The sequence below is a fragment of the Capricornis sumatraensis genome, chromosome 14 (assembly GCF_032405125.1).
Source record: "Capricornis sumatraensis isolate serow.1 chromosome 14, serow.2, whole genome shotgun sequence".
In the NCBI taxonomy this organism is placed as follows: domain Eukaryota; kingdom Metazoa; phylum Chordata; class Mammalia; order Artiodactyla; family Bovidae; genus Capricornis; species Capricornis sumatraensis.
Window position 1 is genome coordinate 86,876,369 of NC_091082.1, and position 26,065 is coordinate 86,902,433.

The 26,065-nt window shown below is 54.3% G+C and overlaps 1 protein-coding gene across 1 annotated transcript in view; it reads left to right on the forward strand.

Annotated features, from left to right (window-relative positions):
• The window catches only part of LOC138090318 (immunoglobulin-like and fibronectin type III domain-containing protein 1), a 53,855-nt gene that overhangs the window by 24,588 nt on the left and 3,202 nt on the right, over positions 1-26,065 (forward strand). Inside the window, exons 21-25 of the mRNA XM_068985805.1 lie at positions 414-609; positions 1,400-1,708; positions 2,200-2,526; positions 3,273-3,464; positions 19,303-19,490. Coding sequence (XP_068841906.1) covers positions 414-609; positions 1,400-1,708; positions 2,200-2,526; positions 3,273-3,464; positions 19,303-19,490 — 1,212 coding nt within the window. The remainder of the gene's footprint in view (positions 1-413; positions 610-1,399; positions 1,709-2,199; positions 2,527-3,272; positions 3,465-19,302; positions 19,491-26,065) is intronic.

Below are 26,065 nucleotides of genomic sequence, written 5' to 3' on the forward strand. Positions count from 1 at the left end.
GACCCCCGAGCCACTGGCCTTTTGGGCCTGGGCACCAGCTGGTCAGCACACTCCTCCCACGAGCGCTCCCCTCCCACGAGAGCTCCCCACTCCCCCCTGCCCTTGCGCCCCCTCGTCCGGTGAACCCAGAGCCAATCATGCTTTCCTGGTCAAACCTCACAACAGCAGCTCATGGCTCGTAAAATGAAGCCCAGGTGTCTGCACGCGTGCGACGTGCAAGGCCCTTACCCCCTCGGCCGCCCTGCCTCTCCCTCACCCGCTCATTTCCCCTCAACCCCGCCGTGCCCACCTGTCCACCAGCCTCTTCCGGGCCAGCTCCGCCCCAGGGCCTCTCCTCGCACCCACACCCCAGCCCAGCGCAAAGCCGTCCCTCCCACCAAACTCCCCTCTCACCCCCTCTCCTCCGTGTCCAGGCCGCGCCCATCCCGGAGGTGACCTGGCTGAAGGACGGCTTGCCCTTGCCTAAGCGGAGTGTGGCCTCCGTCAAGGACGGCCTCACCCAGCTCCTGGTCCCGTCGGCCAGCCTCGACAACAGTGGCGTCTACACTGTGGTGCTGAGGAGCCTGCGCGGGGAGGAGGCCACCTACAGCTTCCGCCTCAGGGTGGCAGGTGAGGCTAGCCTGCCCTGGGCTGGACTCAGACGGGCCACTCCTAGACCCTTGCTGCGTGCCCCCCCAGAGGGAGAGAGCAGGAGGGGCCGAGGAAGCGGGGCTTCACCGTTCTTCTGCTCCGGGTGGCCTGGGGACAGCTGAGCACAGTCTTCAGGACCCTGCTGTCCTTCCTCTGGGTCAGTGAGCAGAGACAGTCACTGCCATCCCATCGGCCCAAGGAGCGCTGGGAAGAACTGTCCGTGGTCCTCACCTGGGATGAAGGTGGTCCCCTGGCCTGGCCCCGAGGGGTTTTCTCAAACCCAGAACTAGCCACCAGCCGACAGTGGGGGCTCTGTAACTTGGTCTTACAGAAGCCCCACTCTGTTCCCGTGTGCTGTGTCACTTACGAGGTGGATCCAAATGAGCCTCTTCAGAGGCGTTCAGCCCTCCAGCAGTAACTGCGGGGCTGGCCCAGTTCTCTCCGGTTCCCCTGCCTGGGGAGACGGTGTCTTCCAGGGCCTTGGAAGAAGAGGGGCCCTGGGAAGGACTTGGGAACCCAGGCAGGATTCGGGGACTCAGGGTAGAACTTGGGGACTTAGGCAGGACTCAGGCCCTGGGGCAGGACACAGGGAGGCGGGGCAGTTCTCAGGGACTCAGGTCGGGCAGGACTCGGGGACTTGGGGCAGGACTTAGGCCCTTGCAGGATATGGGAACCTGGGCAGGACTGGAGCCCCGGGCAGGGCTCACCACGGGCCCCCCGGCCCAGTCAGGCGCACACGAGCCCCAGCCTTCCCGCTCTGTCCCCACAGCGCGCCCGCGGGCGCCAGGGCCCATCGTGCTGCGGGAGGGCACGCTGGGCTCGGTGACCATCGAGTGGGAGCCTTCCCCGGACGAGGCGGAGGCGGGCGCCGCGCCGCTGCACTACGCGGTGCTGATGCGCACCTCGGCCCACGCGCCCTGGTGTCCGGCGGCCGAGCGCCTGCACAACTGCCGCTTCACCCTGGTGGGCGTCCTCCCGGGCCACGAGTACCACTTCCGCGTGGTGGCCAAGAACGAGCTGGGCGACAGCGAGCCCTCGGACACGCGCCAGCCCTGGGTCGTCCCGCGCCAGCCGCCTGGTGAGCTCGGCGTCCAGGGCGCCAGGGGCGGGGTTGGAGGCGGGTCCCCGTCCCTGTCCTCAGGCTCCGCCTCTGCGGGGAGAACGCGAGGGCCCGGTGCCTGCGGGGCCCTGGGGCTTCTCAAGTCAGAGGCGGGCGATGCCGTAGACAGAGGTCAGTGCTTCTCTGAAGATAGTCCTTTGCGGCCAGATAGATTCGAAACTTCAAAGTAGTCGCCCGAAAAATCAGGCCCTAAAATCAGATGTACGTTTTCACGATTTTCTAAAATGGAAAAGCGTCTGAAGGTTCCACATCAGATGCTAGCTGTGGTCATCCGTAGGTTTAGATCCTGCTCAGTTTTCATTTCTTCGTTTGATTTCGTGTATGTTCCAATTTGCCCACAGTGCGTGTGTGTTAGCTTGTAGTACAGGGGGAAAAAATCCACCAGGAGCTTCCCACCCCCGGCTCCCCACCGCCCTTCCGGCTCTCTGACCTTCCGCTTTCCGCCACAGACAAGGTCGCGGCGAGGGCCCCGAGCTACCGGGAGCCCGACCTGAGCCAGAAGCCGCGCTTCCTGGTGGGCCTGCGCCCCCACCTGCTGCCCCTGGGCAGCGAGTGCTGCATGACCTGCGCCGTGCAGGGCCAGCCACGCCCCCACGTCTCCTGGTTCAAGAACGACCAGAGCCTCGCCAACCACCCCGCCGCGTACACCACCGACGTGATGGGCGTGTGCTCGCTAGTCATCCCCAGCGTCTCCGCCACGGACGGCGGCCAGTACAAGGCGGTGGCCGAGAACACGCTGGGCCAGGCGGTCAGCACCGCCACGCTCATCGTCGTGGGTGAGGCTGCCCGGCTCGGGCTTGCACTGGCTGCGGGGAGGGGGGGCCAGGGGAGAGCCAGCGCAGCCCCAGCTGTCTTCAGGGAGCCCCCTGGGAGGGTGGGCTGGGGCCAGGAGGGCAGGTTTGCAGCCTGGCTCTCTGTGAACTCCCTGACTTAACGTCTGCCTCTGGTCTTCCTGGGGCCCTGGTTTGCTCACCTGTAAGATGCGGTGGGCAAGATCACAGGTGAGCAGCTCTTGGTTTGAGGGGCTGCATGCCACCCACCTAAGTGTCCCAGAACAGCCTTGCCCTTGCCCCTGTTTTGAACGAGAGAGAAAGCTGCTACACGCCTTTGTGAACATGCCCAGCGACGGACACGTAGTGCCCCCAGGCCACGAGGCTCTCTTGTCAATAGTCTCCTTTTCAGTAAGACAAATAATATGTGTTAATAAGAAAACATTTTGCCCTGATAACATCTTATATTTTGAAAAGCAAGAAGGGAAAGTAACTCCTAACATTCTGAATTATTCAGAATTGACTTTTGTGCAGTGATGACCCTTTCAACCCTGGGGAGGAACATTTCGAAGTTCCCGGCTCATGCACACACTAGTGTCTGGGGACCCTAGGGGCCGGGGAAGAAGAACCTGGCCCACACTCAGAGTGTCTGGTGGCTGTGGCCCCATAGCAGAGCCCCCCAGGCCTGGCCCCCTGTGGAGTTGTGTTCACCTTGGGACAAGCCGGGCACCCTGGTCCTCTGTGTTTTGCAGAGCCCAGCGATGAGCCCCGCCGCACCCTGGAATGGCCCTGCCCGGCCCCTCAGCTGCTGGATGACCGCGGATCCCTGAAGCTCCACTCCTCACACCACACCCGCCTGGGGAGCCCATCCAAGGGGGTGGAGGATGCTGGCCATGCCCAGAGCCTCAGGGGGAGGCGAGCGAGGAGGAAGCTCCTTCAGGGGGGTGTGGAGGCTTCGGGGAAGACACAGAGGAAGCAGACGTTCAGACTCCCAGCCTTGAGCTGAGTTGCTGGACAGCACGGCCGCAAGGCTCCCGCTTGGGGATCAGAAGGCAGGGGTCTGTTTGCAGGATGGAGCCTAAGTCCTCGATACCCTGGGCTGGGCTGTTAGAGGGAGGGCGGGAAGAGCTGGATCCGTGTGCCCATGGTGAGGGGAAATCGAGGGGTCAGAGGACCTGGGCGGGGCCGAGGCTGCATGGTGTGTGTGTGTGTGTGTGTGTGTATGTGTGTGTGTGTGTATGCATGCACGCTAGGGGGAGACGCTTTCTGTATGCTGTTTCTTCATTAAAATGCTGGCTAACACAGACAAACCCTCTGCAAATGAATTTGGGGTCTGCATACTGGGGAGAGATTGATTTCCTGTGCGGAGTCTCTGTGCAAGCCTCCAGGGTGATGGGGGGTGGGGGGAGTGTGGGGTTTGGGGGGTGGGGGGGTGATGGGTGGGGGGAGGGCGGGTTTCTGGCTGGAGGGAAGAGTTCAATTGGAACTGGGCTCTTCTGCAGTTAGTTCCAAGGCTGTGAAAGCTGAGCCTGTCCTGAGGGTCTGCGTGGTGGAGAGACCTCCCTGAGCCCCAGCCCGTGTCTCTGGCCCACCTCTGTCTGACCAAATCCTGTGCAAATCCTGGGGGTCCTAGTTCCCCAACCAGGGATGGAATTCGGGCCTCTTGGGAGTGAGAGCAAGAGTCCTAACCACTGGACATCCAGGGAATTCCCTAATAAATGAAACAACTTTTTAAAAAATAGAGCAAATAGCTTAAAAAATTTTTTAAGCTTTGAATAACTTAGAAGGAAACAATGAAGAGCAGGAACCAGTGAATTAAAGCACAGGTTTTTCAACAGGAAAATCAAATTCAAAGACTGTCTTTTTGAAATGGTTAAAATACTGACAAACTTTTGTTATGATTTAATCAAGTGAAACAAGCAATAGCAAAAATAAACATTAGGAATGAAGAAGAGAGCATATCATGGATTCAGTAGAGACAAAAGGTACTTTTTAACATGACGTTTAGACATTTGAAAATTTCAACAACGTGTGAATTTCTAGATAAAACCATTGACCAAAACAGACTCAAGGAGAAACAGAAAGCCTGAGGAGTCCTATACCGTTGAAGAAATTCAGTTGGTTGCTAAGCATTTTCCCACAAAGAAGAGCCCAGAAGTCTGATAGGTGGGAATGTTTCAGGAACATTTTCAATCTTAACAATTCTTTCCAGAGACTAGAAAAAGAAGGGGTTTTTTCACCTTATTAAATAAGATTAGTCTAATCTGATGCCAGAACCACAAGGACAGTTCTTGTGGTTCAGTTGCTAAGTCACATCCAACTCTCTTACCCATGGACTATAGCCTGCCAGGCTCCTTTGTTCATGGGATTTCCCAGGCAAGAATATTGGAGTGGGTTGCCATCTCCTTCTGCAGGCGATCTTCTCGACCCAGGGATCAAACCCGGGTCTCCTGTGTCTCCTGTGCTGGCAGGCAGATTCTTTTCCACTGAGCCCCCAGGGAAGCCATCATTTAGAACAGCAGCAAGTAGAATACCTAGGAACTGGTCTAATGAAATGTGCACAGTGCAGAAATTATAAAGCTTTCTTGAAGGAAATTTTACATGGCATAAGTAAATGGACAGACTGCCTCACTGGCCAGGAAGGTAATATCACAAGGACATCGATCAGCTGTCCCCAGATGCATTTATAGATTCAATGCATTTTCAATAAAAATTCCAACAGGGTGTTTCACACAAATTACACAGAAGATCAGGAAGAATAAATCCAGTCCTGTTTGGTAACTTGATTCATGACACAGTGGGTGTTACAGATCAGCAGGAAGGGATGAGGTGTTTACTGTCTGTTCCAGGACAACTGGTCTACCAACTGAGACTGAGTCCCTACCTTAGTCTAAACATGGAAATGAATTTCAGGTGTATGAAAAATGTATGTGTAAGCGGCAAAGCTAAATCTTAGGGAATGCTAGAATAGGCAAATATTACTTCGAGGTAGGGAAGGTTTTTGTTAAGATTCCAAAAGCAAAGCCATAAAAGAAAAAAAATAATATGTATGTATGAAAATTAAACACATTTTATCAAAAGTGAACAAAGAACATGAAAGAATAAGCCACAGAATGGACAAGAGATCTGCTGCCCAGTCACATCAGAGAGACTGTCCATGATTCGTGGCTATAAAGACCCCTTCAGGGGCTCCCCAGGTGACTCAGTGGTAAAGAACCCGCCTGCCAATGCAGGAGACGTGGGTTCAGTCCCTGGGCTGGGAAAACACCTGTGGAGCAACAAAGCTTGTGCGTCGCAGCTCCTGAGCCTGTGCTCTAGAGCCCAGAAGCCACGATCACGGAAACCCTCGCACCCGAGAGCCCGTGCTCAGCAACACGAGAACCCACCACAATGAGAAGCCGGAGCAGCCAGAGAAAAGCCCCCACACCCTGCAACTAGAGAGGAGCCCCGACACCCTGCAGCTAGAGAGGAGCCCCCACACCCTGCAGCTAGAGAGGAGCCCCCACACCCTGCAGCTAGAGAGGAGCCCGTATAGCAATGGAGACCCAGCCAAGCTGAAAATGAATAAATATAATTATGTTTTAAAAGACTCCTTCAAATCAATTCGAAAAAGATAAACATTTCAAGAGAAAAATGAACAGAAGACACAAACAGACATTCCCAAGAAGAGGTAACACAATTATAGGCTCAGAAATACATGGAAAAATGTTTAACCTCATGTGTAACCCTAAACTCTAAACCCTAATTTGTAATATTTAAATCACAGTTGTATAACACATCACCTTTATCCAACTGGCTAAAATTAATGGCCTGCCCCAGTTCTGGTGACTGTGGGACTCTGGCCCACAGCTGGTAGGGGTTTGAATTGGAGAAAGTCCACCGTTACCTGAGCAGGTGAAGCGTGGCAATCACATGGGTGAGGGTCTCCAGAGAAACAGAACCAAGAGGTTACATATGGATGGATAGAAAGAGGCTTACTCTGAGGGATTGGGGAGGCTCATTGTGGAGGCCCAGGGGAGCCGGGTGAGTTCCAGCCCAGACCCGAATTCCCAGGAGCTGGACCCCGGGAGTCAACAGTGTACATCCTGGTGTGACTGCAAAGGCCCAGGAGCCTGCACCCTGGATGACTGAGAGCAGAAGGTGGAGGCCCAGCTCGGACAGAGCTGACTCACCCACCTCCACCTCCCTGTTCTGTTCAGACCTCCCTGGTGAGAAATGTCTGCAGTGTTTGCAGATTTCAATGGCAATGTCTTCTGGAAGCAACCTCACAGACACACCCGAAGCCATGTTTCACCAGCCATCAGGGCCTCCCTCATCCCAGCCAACTCACACGTAAAACTGACCATCCCAGGAAGGATCCCTTCTGACCCAGCAGTTCTACCCCCAGGTGTATAGTCTAGACAAGAAATGTTCGTATGTGTGCCTACTAGAAAAGATTTCACAGTGGCACTGTGACTGCTACAAGAACCACAGGCTGGAAACAACCCAATATCCACATCAGTAGAATATGGACAGAAGAGAAACACGATGCTGTTGTTCAGCCTCTAAGCTGTGGTCCAATTCTTTTCACCTCCATGGACTGCAGCATGCCGGCCTTCCCTGTCCTTCACTATCTTCCAGAGTGCTCAAACTCATGTCCATTGAGTCGGTGATGTCATCCAGCCATCTCATCCTCTGTCGTCCCCTTCTCCTCCTGCCTTCAATCTTTCCCAGTATCAGGGTCTTTTCCAGTGAGTTGGTCTTTGCATCAGGTGGCCAAAGTGTTGGAGCTTCAGCTTCAGCATCAGTTCTTCCAATGAATATTCAGGGTTGATGTCCTTTAGGATGGACTGGTTTGATCTCCTAGCAGTCCAAGGGACTCTCAAGAGTCTTCTGCAGCACCGCAGTTCAAAAGCATCAGTTCTTGAGTGTTCGGCCTTCTTCATGGTCCAACTTTTCCATCCGTTCACTGGAAAAACTTTTACTAATCAACATGGATTTACCTCAAAAGCAACTTGATAGAAAGAAACAAATGATGTATGCATACACACTTGTGTCCATCCATTTACGTCTGGGTCAATGCCAGGCACACTAAACAGGCTGCTGTTTAAAGATGTGCACACAAGTGGCACCGCTATAAAGAGATATAGGTGATTAATCCACACAGGTGCCAGCCAGTGGTTACCCTCGGGGTGGGGGTGCAGAGCTAGAGGAAAAGGGAACAATTGCAGCTTGGCCAAGGGGAGGCCTTCCGGGAACCTACCAAGATCTTTTTCTTTCATTTGTGCAAGTATCGTGCAGTTTTCTGTTAATGATTATTTAAAACAGAAAACAAAACTTTTTTTACACTCGTGTGTAACTGTTGCATAAAGCACTTGAATAGAATTCCTCTCTTTCTCTGAACACACATACACAAAAACCCCTCTCATTTCTCCCCTTCCTCTCCCAATTCATTTTAAGAAGTTTTTTTAATGTAAAATATCTTACTCAAAAGAGTGGTATTGAATGCATGAATTCAGGTCACAAACATTGCAGATTTATTCAACTGAGTTTCGTGTCTTCGGTTCCAAATTTTAAAGCGGGGAGATGTTTCCCATGTCCGTCTCTTAAGCTACATGATACTGCCTTTTATTTGTACATAATTTCCTAAGTACATCTGCATTGAGTCATAGAAGAGAAGAGGATTGCTGGGGGACGTCTGCAGTGGTGAGAGGAAACGAAAAGAGAACAAAACAATGCTGACCTTCTTCCTGTGAGCGCACCTGTGGCGGACACCTGCCCTCGCAGCCCAGGTGCGCTAGCCTCGCCCCGCAGCTCCCGGTGCCCCTTAGCCCCGCCCCTCCTCCCGGACACGCCCACGCCTCCCTCTCTCATTGGCTGCGAAAACGTGGCGGCAGCCAACCAATGACAATGAAATGTGACTTGGGGCTACCATCTGGGTTCCATCCCTGGGTCGGGAAGATCCCCTGGAGGAGGGGTAGGATACCCATTCCAGTATTCTTGGGCTTCCTCTGCGGCTTGGCTGGTAAATAATCCACACGCAATGCAGGAGACCTTAGTTCGATCCCTGAGTTGGGAAGATCCCCTGGAGACAGGAGAGGCTACCCACCCAGTATTCTGGCCTGGAGAGTTCCATGAACTGTATGGCCCATGGGGTCGCAGAGTGGGACACGACCGAGCAACTCTCACTTCCACCTTTCTGGAGTCCTTGGAACCTCCTGCTGAGAACAGTGGTGAGCCCACGGGGTGGTGTTGGGGTGGAAGATGGGACTCCCTGGGTCTTAGAATGAGTTTAGGGACAGCTCCGGTTGTGGCTGGGAGAGCCCACACTTGCACGGGCTCTCACTTGGCTTAAGGTTCTGCTCTTGCTATCTTGAAATTCATAATCATTTTTAAACAAGAGGCTTCACATTTTCAGTTCGCTGGGGCTCGTACATTATGTCCCATTCCCGGGTGAGGGTAGTTCCCAAACTTCAGTACATGTCAAAATTACTCTGAGGGCCCACCACTAATATTAGCACTGATAGTAATAATGTTGTGATGTTGGCTGATAATAAATGGCAGGAGTTTGGCATTTCTCAACAGGAAAGGGACCCACTGTCTTGGGTTAGAGGGCCGTGTGTGGCCTGGGCCTCCTGGAGTAGGAGCTGACCGAGCTTCAGGGGACACAGCTCTGGCCACGGGGTGACCAACGTACTGGTTGTGGTCTCTGCTGAGACGCTGGTGCAGCTTCTCCAGGCCCATAACGGGCTGCTTGGCCCAGGGCTGGACCAGGCCCAGGCATCAGGCTCCCGCCTGGAGTGTCCTGTCCAGTCCCTGGCCACCAGCGTCTGGGAGATGCTCCAGCCCCAGGGGAGAGGGCTGTGGGAGGCCTAGGAGGTTGGAGCCAAGCCTGGGCATCGTGGTCCATGAACCTCAGAGGCAGAGAGGCCAGGGCGGCAGCTCTCCCAGAATCCGCAGCTGCAGTGACAGGACCCCGGGGAGGTGGGGTGAAGGAGAGTGTGACATCCCCAAGCAGTGGTCCCGGGGCATGGCAGGTAGAGGACATCTGGCTGCCCACCGGGGGACCTTGGGCAGCTCACCCAACCACCTGAGTTTCGGACTTCCCCCAGACTGGCTGGCACTGTGGTCCTGCCTGCCTCCGGGGTCCTGAGCGGGAATGCACTCTGAGCCCTGCCGAAACTCGATGGTGTCAGCCCCAGCTCCTGGACCGGCCTCTTCACTCCAGCTGCTGGGACAGAGGGGACCAGAGGCCTGGCTCCCCTGCTCCCTGCAGTGGAAGGGGGAGGGCTTACCACCCTCACCTGCAGCCTGAGGCCCATTCCAGACATTGGATGAGGACTCTCGGGCACCCAAGAAGCTAAGGCCGGGACCCCAGCCCATGGAAATCATCTGGCGTGACTTCCTGTAGGGACCAACAAGGCCCAGAGAGGGAGAGCGCCTTGCTCAGAGCCCCACAGCCAGTTAGGGCAGGGCTAGCTCAAATTCTAACTCTCAGTTTAGTGTTCTCTTCACTGTCCCCCCAACCGCCCAGGGAGGGCCTGTCCCAGGCTGCAGGCTCCTGGGGCTCTGCAGGGCCCCTACACCACGCCCCCCCACCCCAACAGGGAGCTCTGGGCGTCCTGCCGGTGTCCTCCCATCCCAGCACTGTTGTTTACCGGAAATGTGGCCTTGAGCAAGTTACTCACTGTTCTTCAGCCCAGGCTTTGATTGGCATGGTGGAGGTGATCACAGAACCTCCCCCAGACCCCCCCCAGACCCCCCACCCTGTGCTCACACCAGGGGGCCAGGCTGTGAGCCAGGCTGGAGGAGGAGGAGGAAGAGGCAAGTGGGCAGTGGGGTCTGGCAGCCTGGGGGCCAGGAGTGGGGAGGGTGTGGGCAGGGCAGGGCTTGGAGGGGGAGGGGCTGGTGGGGCACTGGGGAACCCCTCAGTTCAGTTCAGTCACTCAGTCACGTCCGACTCTTTGGGACCCCATGGACTGCAGCATGCCAGGCCTCTCTGTCCATCACTAACTCCTGGAGTTTACTAAAACTCGTGTCCATCGAGTCAGTGATGTCATACAACCATCTCATCCTCTGTCATCCTCTTCTCCTCCCACCTTCAATCTTTCCCAGCATCAGGATCTTTTCCAATGAGTCACTTCTTTGCATCAGGTGGCCAAAGGATTGGAGTTTCAGCTTCAGCATCAGTCCTTCCAATGAATATTCAGGACTGATTTCCTTTAGGATGGACTGGTTGGATCTCTTAGCAGTCCAAGGGACTCTCAAGAGTCTTCTCCAGCACCATAGTTCGAAAGCATCAATTCTTTGGCATTCAGCTTTCTTTATGGTCCAACTCTCACATCTATTCATGACTACTGGAAAAACCATAGCTTTGACTGGATGGACCTTTGTCGGCAAAGTAACATCTCAGCTTTTTAATATGCTGTCTAGGCTGGTCATAGCTTTTCTTCCAAGGAACAAGCATCTTTTAATTTCATGGCTGCAGTCACTATCTGCAGTGATTTTGGAGCCCCCCAAAATAAAGTCTGTCACTGTTTCCATTGTTTCCCCATCTACTTGCCATTGAACTGATGGGACTGGATGCCCTGATCTTCGTTTTCTGAATCTTGAGTTTTAAGCCAACTTTTTCACTCTCTTTACTTTCATCGAGGCTTTTTTCTTTTTTTTATGAAAGTTCTTCTTCGCTTTCTATCAGAAAGGTGGTGTCATCTGCTTATCTGAGGTTATTGATATTTCTCCTGGCAATCTTGATTCCAGCTTGTGCTTCTTCCAGCCCAGCGTTTCTCATGATGTACTCTGCATATAAGTTAAATAAGCAGGGTGACAATATACAGCCTTGACGTACTCCTTTCCCAATATGGAACCAGTCTGTTGTTCCATGTCCAGTTCTAACTGTAGCTTCCTGATCTGCACATAGATTTCTCAGGAGGCAAGTCAGGTGGTCTGGTATTCCCATCTCTTGAAGAATTTTCCAGTTTGTTGTGAATCACACAGTCAAAGGCTTTGGCATAGTCAATAAAGCGGAAATAGATGTTTCTGTAATATTCTCTTGCTTTTCCGATGACCCAGCGAATTTTGGCAATTCGATCTCTGGTTCCTCTGCCTTTTCTAAATCCAGCTTGAACATCTGGAAGCTCACGGTTCACATACTATTGAAGCTTGGCTTGGAGCATTTTGAGCATTACTTTACTAGCGTGTGAGATGAGTGCAATTGTGTGGTAGTCTGAGCATTCTTTGGCCTTGCCTTTCTTTGGGATTGGAATGAGAACTGACCTTTTCCAGTCCTGTGGTCACTGCTGAGTTGTCCAAATTTGCTGGCATATTGAGTGCAGCACTTTCACAGCATCATCTTTTAGGATTTGAAATAGCTCAATTGGAATTCCATCACCTCCACTAGCTTTGTTCATAGTGATGCTTCCTAAGGCCCACTTGACTTCTCATTCCAGGATGTCTGGCTATAAGTGAGTGATCACACAATCGTGGTTATCTGGATCATGAAGATCTTTTTTATATAGTTTTTCTGTGTGTTCTTGCCACCTCTTCTTAATATCTTCTGCTTCTGTTAGGTCCATACCTAACCCTAAACTAAGTCACTTCAGTCGTGTCCGACTCTGTGCAACCCCATAGACGGCAGCACACCAGGCTCCCCCGTCCCTGGGATTCTCCAGGCAAGAACGCTAGCACCCTCCCGAGTCCCGGGCGGGGCGGCCTGCCATCGCAGAGGTAACCACCAGGTGGCGCCACAGGCTTTGCAGCGGGCCCAGCAAACCGTCCCTTCAGTAAAGGGGGCTGCGTGGGGCGGAGCAGGCGTCTGGAGCCGGAACCACAGGGTGGGCACCAGCAGGTCCTCCCTCTCCCTCCTCGGGGTCCTCTGGGAGACCTTCATGCTGCACCAGGGGCCCTGTCCCCAGCGTGGCGGAAGGGTGTCTCCCCCAGCCCCCACCCCCACCCTCCGCCATCCTTAGTCTGGGGTCTTCAGTGTCGGGGCTCAGGCACCAGGTATCACCAGGAGGGGCTTCCCAGGGGTGGTCGGGAGGCAGGCCCCTGAGGTCTGGGTGTCCTTTACGGCCTGTGGGGGTGGGCGGTGGGCAGGGCCAGCAGGACCCAGCCAGATGCCACCTTCTCTCTGGCACTGCCACCCGGGCCTGCTTAGATATCCTCAGCACCTTCCCCCCGGGACTCAGGAAGACAGGCAGACCCGTCCCTTTTCCCCGGGCCGTGAGCTGGGGTCCCTCTGAGGGTCAGGGAGTGCTGCCAGGGGCCTTGCCAGCGTGGAGCCCCCAGGGCCTGGCTCAGCGGCCCAGGCAGGACTGCAGACTGGCCCGTCGAGGACAGAGCATGGCCTTGGCCAAGGAGAGTGGACAGGGCGCTGGCAGAGGACACCATGGCAGGCATGGGCAGAAGCTCACACGGGACACCCTCCCTGGCGGTGGGGGCCCCTCCTGTCCAGCCAGGAGCAGGCCGGTGGGTGGCCGGTGGAGGGCATGGCCGGAGGAGGGCGTGACCGGAGGAGGGCGTGGCCGAGGACGGCCTGCTTCACTGTCTCCTGGGACATGATGACCGTGATGTGGGGGCAGGCTGGGCACAGGCCCCGGGAGGGTGACCCCTGGGCAGGCATGCTCTTCTTCTCAGTATCTCCCAGGGCAGCGACCTTCTCACCCACCTGGGTCTGTGGCCGGCCAGCACCAACCTGCCTTGGGGGTGACCGCCCTGCCTAGCAAAGCCCCAGACCTACGGCCAGGGTGGAGCCGGGCCAGCCTGCACCCCACCCCTGGCCATCCTCTGCGGGGCTCTCCTCTGTGTTGTCTGCCCCTCACACCCTCCTCCTGGGGGAGCCGGGATGCCCTCCTAGCTCAGGGCCAGCTGCTGGGGGACGTGGGAGTCCCTGTTGGATGGGAGGCCAGCCCGCGCCGCCCCTGAGGCTGAGCCCCGCTCACAGCTCAGCCAGGCGCCCACAGGGCCGTGGACTCAGGGAGCCTGTGGCCGGCGCTGAGTGCCACCGCCGTCCGTTGTCCTGTTCCACCGCTGCAGCTGTCCCAGGACAGCGGGCTGGAATGACCGTGTGTGCTTGCGACCCACGGAGCTGGGGGCGGGGGGTAGGGCCGCAGGGCAGGAGGGATGGGGGCAGGCGAGCTCCTCCCACCGTTCCTGGGTTTTCGGTGGAAGGAGGCCCCCCGTGCTGCCGAGCTTTCCATTTTCAAACTTCCTGAGAGGTGTCTTTCGTGTTTAAACGATTAGGGAGTTGGTCCGTGTTGGCGCATCCCGACAGCATCTCAGGCACCGCCAAGCTCCCTGTCAGCCCCTGGGCGGGCGCCTGCCGAACTCCTTTCTCTGGCAGGACGCTGCTGGTCTCCCCCCGCAGCTGTGGAAGCCAGGCCTGCTCCTGCTTCCATAGGGCCAGGGCCGGTCAGACCATATCATGGCGGGGAGGCGGGAGTGGGTTTGGTCCCGGGAGGTGGGATGAGGCGCTCCCACTGTTCCAGGCGGCGGGGGTGCAGCTCTGTCGATCCCTGGGCACTGCGGCTAGTGGACCCGCCCGGCCCCGAGGCCCGGCCTCGCCCAGGGAGCTGCCACCCGGGAGCCTCCTCTTCCAGATGTAGGCAAGGCCGCCCGGCCCCACCAGGAGGCCAGGCCCAGGGTGTGGGCTCCGGACTCCCAGGAAACGCTCACTGCGTGCGCAGGACGCCGGCTGGAGGGCCTCCCCGCCCCGGGCCTGGGGCGGCTCTCGGGTGGCGGCTGGCGCGGCACCTGCCCCCCCTCCCCGCCTGCGTCAGGGGAGCTGCCCGAGCTTGCACCCCGCTTCCCAAGCGCTGAGACGCGGCTCCCAGCCTGCCTCCCCAAGCCGCCGGCAGCTCACGCCCTGTGATCTGCGTGCTCCCAGCCCTTCTCCGCGAGGACCGTGACGGCCCCTTCCCTTCCGGCCGTCGGTGTACCGGCCCTGGCCGAGGGAGGAGGGCGGCGGGCAGTAGACGCAGGGAGATGAGGTCGCAGGCCGGCAGAGCCTCCTGGGACTCAGCAGGACCCTGCCCGCCCCGCAGAGGAGCTGAGGACCAGAAGGAGGCAAGAACTTGCGGCCTGCCCCGGCGGGTGAGGCCGGGAAGCTCCGAGCGCAGCGCGGCCGTGCGGGGCGGGGCCTGATGGGCAGTCACTCAGCAGCGTCGGGCGGGGACCCTCCTGTGGCTCCGGCCCCTACATCCCCACTGCCCGCGCTGGCCTGTCTCCCCCTCCCCCCCCTCCTCCAGGTGCCAATTTGTGTGTGCAAAGCCTTTACTCGACGGCCTTGCCCTCCTGGACACAGGGCCCCTGAGTGTCCTCAGTGGAGGGCCCCTGGGTGCCCCCAGCCCGATTTGGTGACTTCGCTGAGCTAGCAGGGTCCAGGCTGAGACCACTCGTGCCTCTGAGCTCTCCGCTTGCCCAAGTGTGGTGCCCGCCGGGGCCCCAGGAAGCTGGGCGCTTGGGGCTGGCGCTCTGCCCCTTGGGTGTTGACAGATGAGGGTGAGTCTGAGCTGCTGGGGAGGCCGGCCCCCACCCTGGCCTGGGGAAGGGCAGTGGGGCCTGCCGGTGTTGGCAGCCCCCTGCTGCAGACCTGCCCCCCCCTCGCCCCCCACCACAGTCATGAGAGCCTCAGCCTCAGCGCCCAGTCGGCATCTCGCTATGTGTGATGGCGCCTCCGTGTCCCAGTCCATCAGGCGAGAGGCTGTAAATGTGAGACTTACACATTTAGGGGCCCCAGAAGTCTCCTTCCAAATATCAGTACTTGGGGACACCCCCCAGGTGGTCCAGTGGCTAAGACTCCACACTCCCAGTGCAGGGGCCCCGGGTTCGATCCCTGGTCAGGGAACTAGATCCCACAGCCACAGCTAGAGATTCCAGACGCTGCAATGAAATATCCCCCGTGCTGCAGCCGAGACCCGGCACAGCCAGATGAGCAAATGGATATTCAAATAACAGTATTTGAAACCTTAATACCAAAAGCAGATACAGAGGGAGCCACCAGGAGCAGCCCTGCTCTGCGCCCAAGTCCAGGGGCCCAGGGGCGCTGTGGGCTCTGAGAGACCCACTTTGAGGGCCTGACACCGGGCCTGGTCCAGAGAGGGGTGCAGTCAGGTCACCGGGGACACCCCTTCACTGTGAAGGGGGCTGATAGGAGGCCCTTATGGGGCAGTATCCTAGCAGGAGGGACCGGAGGAAGTGACCAGGCACTCAGCAAGGACGTCTGTGTGCCCTGGGTCTTTACCGGCGACCTTGTATGTTTCTCACGCCCTATAAGGGGTGTCCCTGCCAGTTGTACAGATGAAGAGGGGGCCCTGCCAGGACCCACAGCTGCCCCAGGGAGGGGGCCGGGTCGAGGTGAGGAGTGGGCACAAGGGAGAGTGCGCCCAGTGGGCGTCTGCTGGGCTGGGAGTTCCCATCACCCAACAACCACCCACAGACGTGCCAGGATTGAGGTGGGCAATGTGTGCTGGCCGAAGTGAGGGGGTATCACCATGAGGTGTGGCTATGCCCCACCTCCCCAGGATCCCAAGCCCGCCCGGCCGCCCGGTGGGCAAGACCAGGCAGGAGGCCAGGGCCTCTCAGGCTTCCCCAGGGGCAGGGGTTCTGGCTCCTTCCAGGGAAGCACCAAGCCTGGGCCCGGGTGTCTGCTCCCCTCTGAGGTGGAGCTGGGAGAGTGGGTTCACCCTGGGACTCACACCCCTCCCAGGCTGTCACTGATGTGTGGGGTGAAGTGGGGAGAAACCTTGGGGCCAGTCTGAAGAAATACTTCATAGGAGAAAAAGAATGTCAAAATATTGGAACTTTTTTGTATTGATTACATACTGAAGTGATAATATTTTGGACGAAAGTGAGAGTCATTCAGTCGTGTCCGATGGAATTCTCCTGGCCAGAATACTGGAGTGGCTAGCCTTTCCCTTCTCCAGGGGCTCTTCCCAACCCAGGGATCGAACCCAGGTCTCCGACATTACAGGCAGATTCTTTACCAGCTGAGCCACAAGGGAAGCCCAAGAATACTGGAGTGGGTAGCCTATCCCTTCTCCAGCAGATCTTCCTGACCCAGGAATCAAACCAGGGTCTCCTGCATTGCAGACAGATTCTTTACCAGCTGAGCCACCAGGGAAGCCCTAATATTTTGGGTATATTGTGTTAAATAAAAATATTATTAAAATTAATTTCACTTGTTTCTTTTCACTTCTTTAAATGCAGCTGCCCAAAGACTTAAACTGCATGTGGGGTCTTATCACACTGGGCAGCCGTGATCACCAGGTGTCCAGCCCACAGCCTGCCCTGCCCTCCCCCAGACCCGAGAGGGTCGACGGTTGTCCTTGGCTGTCTGCTGCTGGAGACGAGGCCCAGCCTGCCCAAGGCCGTCAGCTGAGTGGGATCAGGTGGGAAGGAAGCCGTGGATGTGACTCGGAGGCAGGGCCAGCAGGAGGGGCCTCTGCTGTGTGCAGGCCCCTTACCTGTGACAGAGACACATGTGGATAATATCGTCTCCATCTTACGTCTGAAGAGCCCAGGGCTCTGAGAGGTTAGTGCACTCAGCCTGGGTCAAAGGTGGTGAGTGGCAGAGCTGTGATTCAGATAAAGTTTATGGGACTTCAAAGCCTGCACTGTTTACCCCCAGCTTGTCCTGTGGGGTGGTTTCTGAGTCCTGGAGGGTGGAGCGGGGTTTGGGAATTCCATCCGCGGGGAGGGAGGGGGGAGCTTCAGAGGTCCACGTGAGGAGGGGCAGGACTGATGTTCTTGGTAGGTGTCCTGGGCCCTGTGCGGGTCTGGGCCTGGATGGTGAGAAGGCTGACCCGCTGGGCCAAGGCCACCCAGCGGCAGGCTGGACTCGGGGGCCAGACCTCTGGGAGGTGGCCCCTCTGCTATCTAGGCAGTGACCACCTCCCAGACGGTCAGACGCGGCCAGACAGCGGGTCCAAAGCCCAGTCCTGAGCTGCAGGTCCCAGGCCCTGGGCTGGGGAGGACGAGGAAGCAGCAGCCAGTCCTGCCACTCGCTGCGTAACTGATGACTCTGGAGGTGACGGAGCCCTCCTGCCCTCCTGGAGGGTGGCACGGTTGAGAGCCGGGTGTGGCCGCGGTCACACAGGGACTTTGCTGCACTGGGGCTTCAGTCTCCCTGGCCCCTCCTCTCTGGGCCTGGGGGTCCCCACCGGGTCATGCCGCCTAGCCCCTCACTGCCCACTGCTGCGGGCAGCCCAGGTCTGCAGGGGGTGGGTCGGCCCTCACCGCCGCCCCCTCCTCATGCAGCCTCTTTCTCTAGTCAGAGGACATCCCCACTGTGCCCCCAGGTCCGCCCTCAGTGCCTCTGTGAGTGACCTCCCTCCCCTTGCCCGGGACACTCGCCCTCGGGGTCCCGCTCAACTGCTGTCCGGACCCCCGCTCTGAGCTCTGTTGTCACCTTTCTGCACCAGGCTCCTGTCCAGCCTGTGCTGTGCACCCGTGGTCTGGGCTCTGCCATGCCCTGCCCCTGCTCTCTCTCTTTCTGGCCTCAGTTTCCCCACCCATAAGATGGGGTGACACCATCTACCTATCAACCTCGCAGACCTAGGAAGGTTAGATCCTTGGAACGCCTGGCAAGACAGAGGCTCCAAGCCTGCCCTTCAATGTCCAGCGAGACTCATCTGCCCCCAGAAGCCTCCTCCCGTGTCCACTGACCCGTGATTGGAGGTGGGCTGAGCCCAGGACAGGCCACGGAGCCCCCCTGCTCCAGGCTGGTGTTGGCTACACTCACTATAACGTTTTCTTCAGTGTTTCTGAGTAGTGGTTTTGATGTTTTTTGGTTAACATGGTACATGCTTATCATAAAAATCCAAACGGCACATAAATCCGCAAAGGAGAAAGTCGCAAACCACCCTAGATGCCACCGCCCACAAATAACCAGCATGAGCATTTGCTGAATGTCAGTGTCGACAGATCTCTAAGCCTAAATACAAGTGAAATGGTAGGCAGATGGTTGGCAAACAGAAATAACAGGGTAAGAATGGAGTCATGTTACACACTTTGAAAATATGAGAAGGCTAAGTTTATTTTGCGCTTAGATATGATAGAAAAAGAAAGCTGGAGGCATTATTTCACCTTCGATAAATGCTTCAGAACCACAAGAGATATCTGTACCTATAGGATCCCTCTATAGACAAGGAAATAAATTATTTTTTGAAACCATCTCAAAAGGCTGTAGCTGCTGGTGTTTCTGCATTAGGCTTTCATTGGAGTCAGTTCAGTCACTCAGTCGTGTCCAACTCTTTGGGACCCCATGGACTGCAGCACGCCAGGCCTCCCTATCCATCACCAACTCCCGGAGCTTGGTCAGACTCAAGTCCATCGAGCCGCTGAAGCCATCCAACCATCCAGCCGTGTCACTATAGACAGCATGCCAACCCCCTGCACTCCGTCCCTCCGCTTCCCGCACACCCCACCTCTGCTCTTTCACAGGGCTCTCATCTTGCTGGGAGTTCCACACGCTCCTATTCTGCTCTGAGCGTGAACGGACGCACCGCTCGCCACCAGCTCTTCTGTATGGGTTCCTTAGCTTGAATCACTCCCAGTTTCCTGCCTTTCCTCGTCAGATAGTGTTTTCAAGGCAGGCTCCCGTGGCTGAAGGCCCGTCTGCCGCCTTTAGACTTTGACCACACTTTTTTTCCCTCCATGTGCTGAGGGCATTTCTTCGTGGTCTCCTGGTGTTGAATACGGAGAAGTCTGATGCTACCCCAACTTTCCCTCTTGTATTGGTTTGGCTTTTTTCTGCCTGGGCACCTGAAAAATTCTTCATGATTTGAAGTTTGGTAACCTAAGCAGGGGCGGCGGCCAAGAGGAGTTACCACACATCCAAGGAGCAGTGGCTGCGCGGGCGTAGGAGGGCCGAGAGGAGCTACTCCATGTTCAAGGTCAGGAGGGCTGGCCGTGAGGAGATGCCCCTCGTCCAAGGTAAGGAGCAGCGGCTGCGCTTTGCTGGAGCAGCCATGAAGAGATACCCCACGCCCAAGGTAAGAGAAACCCAAGTAAGAGGGTAGGTGTTATGAGAGGGCATCAGAGGGCAGACACACTGAAACCATACTCACAGAAAACTAGTCAATCTGATCACATGGACCACAGCCTTGTCTAACTCAATGGAACTAAGCCATGCCCGCGGGGCAACCCAAGACGGGTGGGTCATGGTGGAGAGGTCTGACAGAATGTCGTTCACTGGAGGAGGGAATGGCAAACCACTTCAGTATTCTTGCCTTGAGAACCCCATGAACAGTATGAAAAGGCAAAATGGTAGGATACTGAAAGATGAACTCCCCAGGTCGGTAGGTGCCCAATATGCTACTGGAGGTCAGTGGAGAAATAACTCCAGAAAGAATGAAGGGATGGAGCCAAAGCAAAAACAATACCCAGCTGTGGATGTGACTGGTGATAGAAGCAAGGTCCGATGCTGTAAAGAGCAATATGGCATAGGAACCTGGAATGTCAGGTCCATGAATCAAGGCAAATTGGAAGTAGTCAAACAAGAGATGGCAAGGGTGAACGTCGACATTCTAGGAATCAGCGAACTAAAATGGACTGGAATGGGTGAATTTAACTCAGATGACCATTATATCTACTACTGCGGGCAGGAATCCCTCAGAAGAAATAGAGTAGCCATCATGATCAACAAAAGAGTCCGAAATGCAGTGCTTGGATGCAATCTCAAAAACGACAGAATGATCTCTGTTCGTTTCCAAGGCAAACCATTCAATATCACAGTTATCCAAGTCTATGCCCCAACCAGTAACGCTGAAGAAACTGAAGTCAAACAGTTCTATGAAGACCTACAAGACCTTTTAGAACTAACACCCAAAAAAGATGACCTTTTCATTATAGGGAACTGGAATGCAAAAGTAGGAAGTCAAGAAACACCTGGAGTAACAGGCAAATTTGGCCATGGAATACAGAATGAAGCAGGGCAAGGCTAATAGAGTTTTGCCAAGAGAACACACTGGTCATAGCAAACACCCTCTTCCAACAACACAAGAGAAGACTCTACATATAGACATCACCAGATGGTCAATACCGAAATCAGACTGATTATATTCTTTGCAGCCAAAGATGGAAAAGCTCTATACAGTCAGCAAAAACAAGACCAGGAGCTGACTGTGGCTCAGATCATGAACTCCTTATTGCCAAATTCAGACTTAAATTGAAGAAAGTAGGGAAAACCACTAGACCATCAAGTATGACCTAAATCAAATCCCTTATGATTATACAGTGGAAGTGAGAAATAGATTTCAGGGCCTAGATCTGATAGATAGAGTGCCTGATGAACAATGGAGAGTGGTTTGTGACATTGTACAGGAGACAGGGATCAAGACCATCCCCATGGAAAAGAAATGCAAAAAAGTAAAATGGCTGTCTGGGGAGGCCTTACAAATAGCTGTGAAAGGAAGAGAAGTGAAAAGCAAAGGAGAAAAGGAAACATATAAGCATCTGAATGCAGAGTTCCAAAGAATAGCAAGAAGAGATAAGAAAGCCTTCTTCAGTGATCAGTGCAAAGAAACAGAGGAAAAGAACAGAATGGGAAAGACTAGAGATCTCTTCAAGAAAATTAGAGATACCAAGGGAACATTTCATGCAAAGATGGGCTCGAGAAAGGACAGAAATGGTATGGACCTAACAGAAGCAGAAGATATTAAGAAGAGGTGGCAAGAATACACAGAAGAACTGTACAGAAAAGATCTTCATGACTCGGATAATCACGATGGTGTGATCACTCACCTAGAGCCAGACATCCTGGAATGTGAAGTCAAGTGGGCCTTAGAAAGCATCACTATGAACAAAGCCAGTGAAGGTGATGGAATTCCAGTGGAGCTATTTCAAATCCTGAAAGATGATGCTGTGAAAGTGCTGCCCTCAATATGCCAGCAAATTTGGACAACTCAGCAGTGGCCACAGGACTGGAAAAGGTCAGTTCTCATTCCAATCCCAAAGAAAGGCAATGCCAAAGAATGCTCAAACTACCGCACAATTGCACTCATCTCACACGCTAGTAAAGTAATGCTCAAAATGCTCTAAGTCAGGCTTCAGCAGTACGTGAACCATGAACTTCCAGATGTTCCAGCTGGTTTTAGAAAAGGCAGAGGAACCAGAGATCAAATTGCCAACATCTGCTGGATCATGGAAAAAGCAAGAGAGTTCCAGAAAAACATCTATTTCTGCTTTATTGAGTATGCCAAAGCCTTTGATTGTGTGGATCACAATAAACTGAAAAATTCTGAAAGAGATGGGAATACCAGACCACCTGCTCTGCCTCTTGAGAAACCTGTATACAGGTCAGGAAGCAACAGTTAGAACTGGACTTGGAACAACAGACTGGTTCCAAATAGGAAAAGGAGTGCGTCAAGGCTGTATATTGTCACCCTGCTTATTTAACTTATATGCAGAGTACATCATGAGAAACGCTGGGCTGGAAGAAGCACAAGCTGGAATCAAGATTGCCAGGAGAAATATCAATCACCTTTGATATGCAGATGACACCACCCTTATGGCAGAAAGTGAAGAGGAACTAAAAAGCCTCTTGATGAAAGTGAAAGTGGAGAGTGAAAAAGTTGGCTTAAAGCTCAACATTCAGAAAACTAAGATCATGGAGTCTGGTCTCATCACTCCATGGGAAATAGATGGGAAAACAGTGGAAACAGTGTCAGACTTTATTTTTCTGGGCTCCAAAATCACTGCAAATGGTGACTGCAGCCATGAAATTAAAAGACGCTTTCTCCTTGGAAGGAAAGTTATGACCAACCTAGACAGCATGTTGGAAAGCAGAGACATTACTTTGCCAACAAAGGTCCATCTAGTCAAGGCTATGGTTTTTCCTGTGGTCATGTATGGATGTGAGAGTTGGACTATGAAGAAATCTGAGCGCCGAAGAATTGATGCTTTTGAACTATGGTGTTGGAGAAGACTCTTGAGAGTCCCTTGGACTGCAAGGAGATCCAACCAGTCCATCTTAAAGAAAATCAGTCCTGGGTGTTCATTGGAAGGAATGATGCTAAAGCTGAAACTCCAATACTTTGGCCACCTCATGCGAAGAGTTGACTCATTGGAAAAGACTCTGATGCTGGGAGGGATTGGGGGCAGAAGGAGAAGGGGACGACAGAGGATGAGATGGCTGGATGGCATCAGCGACTCAATGGACATGGGTTTGGGTGGACTCTAGGAGTTGGTGATGGACAGGGAGGCCTGGCATGCTGTGATTCATGGGGTCACAAGGAGTCGGACACGACTGAGTGACTGAACTGAACTGAAGTGAAATGAACTGAACCTAAGCAGGTTACCCCTCTGTGTCAGCCATTCTCTGTTTCTCCCTGGGGTTTTTCCTGGTGCCCTTTCTGCTGGTAAATCCAGTCTTTCCTTTAAGGGAAACTTTTCTGTACAGAGCCCTCAAATATGTTTTCTATTTCATTTGTGTGATTGTCTGCTTTAGGGATATCACTCTTAAAACATTAGCTGATCTGCGTTTATTTTTGTCTCTCTGAAGACTGCTTTTCTTTGCATTGATTGTGATCGTTTCAAGCCTCTCCTTCGAGCCGTTCTATTCCCAGGCTTGTTTGTGGTGCTTCCCAAATCACGTATGGGGTTAGTAACTGCCTCTCAGTCTGTCTTCCTGACCCTGCAATCTCTTTCCGTCTTCAGTCTGATCATCCAGTCTTCGAATACGGCGGTGGCGCCTTCTCTGAGAGAGGAAGCGCTGGGGAGGAGTCTGCTGCTGCTCCCGCTGGCTTAGGTTTTCTTCCAGGCCGACTCTCCGGTCTCTGGCAGGCTCCTCCCCCCGCCCCGCCCCGCCCCGCCCCGCCCCGCCCCGGCCTCCCTCCCCCTCCCTCCACCATGGCCGATTGGCAGAATTGCTGTGCTCTCTTTTCCACGTTGCTTCTGCTGACACGGCGGCCCCGTCCACACCCTCTATTAGCTGTGATATAAAGCGGATGAATCACACCTGTCTTGTATTGTTCCCCGGATTGCCTCATCCATGTAAATCTCGCCCTCCTGCCTTGGGCGCCGCAGACAAGAGCCGTGATCCCTGGGCTCTGCTCCCTGAGGGCCGGGCCGCAGAGGATGCTGCTGAGCTCGGGCTCCCGCGAGCCGGGTGGGGGCCGCACCAGGTTCTCAAGCCCCAAGAGACATCTTTATAGTCACAGGGGACTCTCCACAGCAGTTCTGGGAGCTTAGGGAAGATAAAAATGAGAAAATGTGCTTAAATTACACAAGAGAAGTTGAGGTTACTCCAAAAACATAACTTGCTCAATTCCAAGAATCTGCCTGATGCTAATTTCACAGGAGCGGGAAAAAAACCCAAAAAACCCTGAGTTTATATCTTCTGGGGAGGAGGTTTTGTTTTCCCATCTTCTCTGGGTGCAGAGTGTGCTCGAGAGGCTCCCACACCTCACATCCGCCCTGCTGGGTAGTTTTGTCTTGAACAGCTCCAGCACCACGGTCGTTTATTACATTCCTACTCTGTGCCAGCGCTGTGTTTACCTTCCCACTGAACCCTCTCAAGCTATCCTGGACGTTGTAGGATGGCTTCTTTTCAGAGACGAGAACACAAGTTCAAAGAAGTTAGGTGACTCGTCCAAGGACGTAGACAAGTGCCCTTCCCAGACAGCAACACGAACCACCCTGTGCCCCCAAAGCCTGCCTCTGACCGCTGCCTCCCAAGCTGGCCTCCGGGAAGGCTGGGTAGAGCTAGAAAAGGCGCGGGAAATAGGATGGAGCTGCGAAGACAGAAGTCAAGAAGGTGTCCTAAGTCATGGAGAGAAAGGGTGAAGAGTCAGAGACAGAAGCGACAGCGTGAGTCTGTCCCTGAAAGAACTGAAAGCAGGGGCTTGAGCAGGCACGTGCGCACACATTCACAGCAGCGTCGCCCACACGAACCAGACCAGCGTGCACCGGCGGACCAGCAGCGTAGTGCAGCGCAGCCCATGGCACAGAGAGCGTTACTCGGCTCTGAAAAGGAAGGGGATTCTGACACCTGCTACACACGGGTGAACCTGGAAGGCATTAGGCTCAGTGAGACAAGCCAGACAGAGCAGCACGTGGACCACGAGCCTCCAGACGCTCAGGCTGGATTCAGAAAAGGCAGAGGAACCAGAGATCAAACTGCCTACATCCGCTGGATCATGGAAAAAGCAAGAGAGTTCCGGAAAGACGTCTACTTCTGCTTTATTGACTATGCCAAAGCCTTTGACTGTGTGAATCACAACAAACTGTGGAAAATTCTTCAAGAGATGGGAATACCAGACCACCTGACCTGCCTCCTGAGAAACCTGTATGCAGGTCAGGAAACAACAGTTAGAACCGGACATGGAACAGACTAGTTCCAAATTGGGAAAGGAGTACGTCAAGGCTGTATATTGTCACCCTGCTTATTTAACTTATATGCAGAGTATCTCATGGGAAATGCCGGGCTGGATGAAGTAAAAACTGAAATCAAGATCGCCGGGAGAAATATCAATAACCTCAGATACGCAGATGACACCACCCTTGTGGCAGAAAGCAAAGAAGAACTAAAGAGCCTCTTGATGAAAGTGAAAGAGGAGAGTGAAAAAGCTGGCTTAAAACGTAACATTCAAAAAGCTAACATGGCATTCAGTCCCATCACTTCATGGCAAATAGATGCGGAAACAATGGAAAAAGTGAGAAACTTTATTTTGGGGGAGCTCCAAAATCACTGCAGATGGTGACTGCAGCCATGAAATTAAAAGACACTTGCTCCTTGGAAGAAAAGCTATGACCAACTTAGACAGCATATTAAAAAGCAGAGGCAACACTTTGTTGACAAAGGTCCATCTCGTCAAGGCTATGGTTTTTCCTGTGGTCATGTATGGATGTGAGAGCTGGACCATAAAGAAAGCTGAGCACTGAAGAACTGATGCTTTTGAACTGTGGTGTTGGAGAAGACTCTTGAGAATCCGTTGAACTACAAGGAGATCCAACCAGTCCATCCTAAAGGAGATCAGTCCTGGGTGTTCATTGGAAGGACTGATGCTGAAGCTGAAACTCCTATACTTTGGCCACCTGGTTTGCAAGAACTGACTCACTGGAAAAGACTCTGATGCTGGGAGGCATTGGGGGCAGGAGGAGAAGGGGACGACAGAAGATGAGATGGTTGGATGGCATCACCGACTCGATGGACATGAGCTTGAGCAAGCCCCAGGAGTTGGTGATGAACAGGGAGGCCCGGCGTGCTGCAGTCCATGGGGTCAGAGTCGGACATGACTGAGCGACTGAACTGAGCTGAACTGAGCAGGAGAATGTTGTGTTATTCCACTTACATGACCTGGAATAGTCAGGCTCATAGAGACGAAGTAGAAGAGCGGTGCCAGGGGTTGGAGGTGTGGGGTAGGGAGTTGTTTTTAAGAGGTGGAGGTGCAGCGCTTCTGTTTGGGAAGATGAGACAGTTCTGGAGATGGATGGCGGTGGTGGTCGGACAGTGTGACGCCCTTAATGCCGCTGAACTGAGCACGTGAATCGCTCAATTTCATGTTATTTAATCGCAATTTTTAAAATTAGCTCGATCTTTAAATGTTCTTTAAAAACTCAGTTTCCT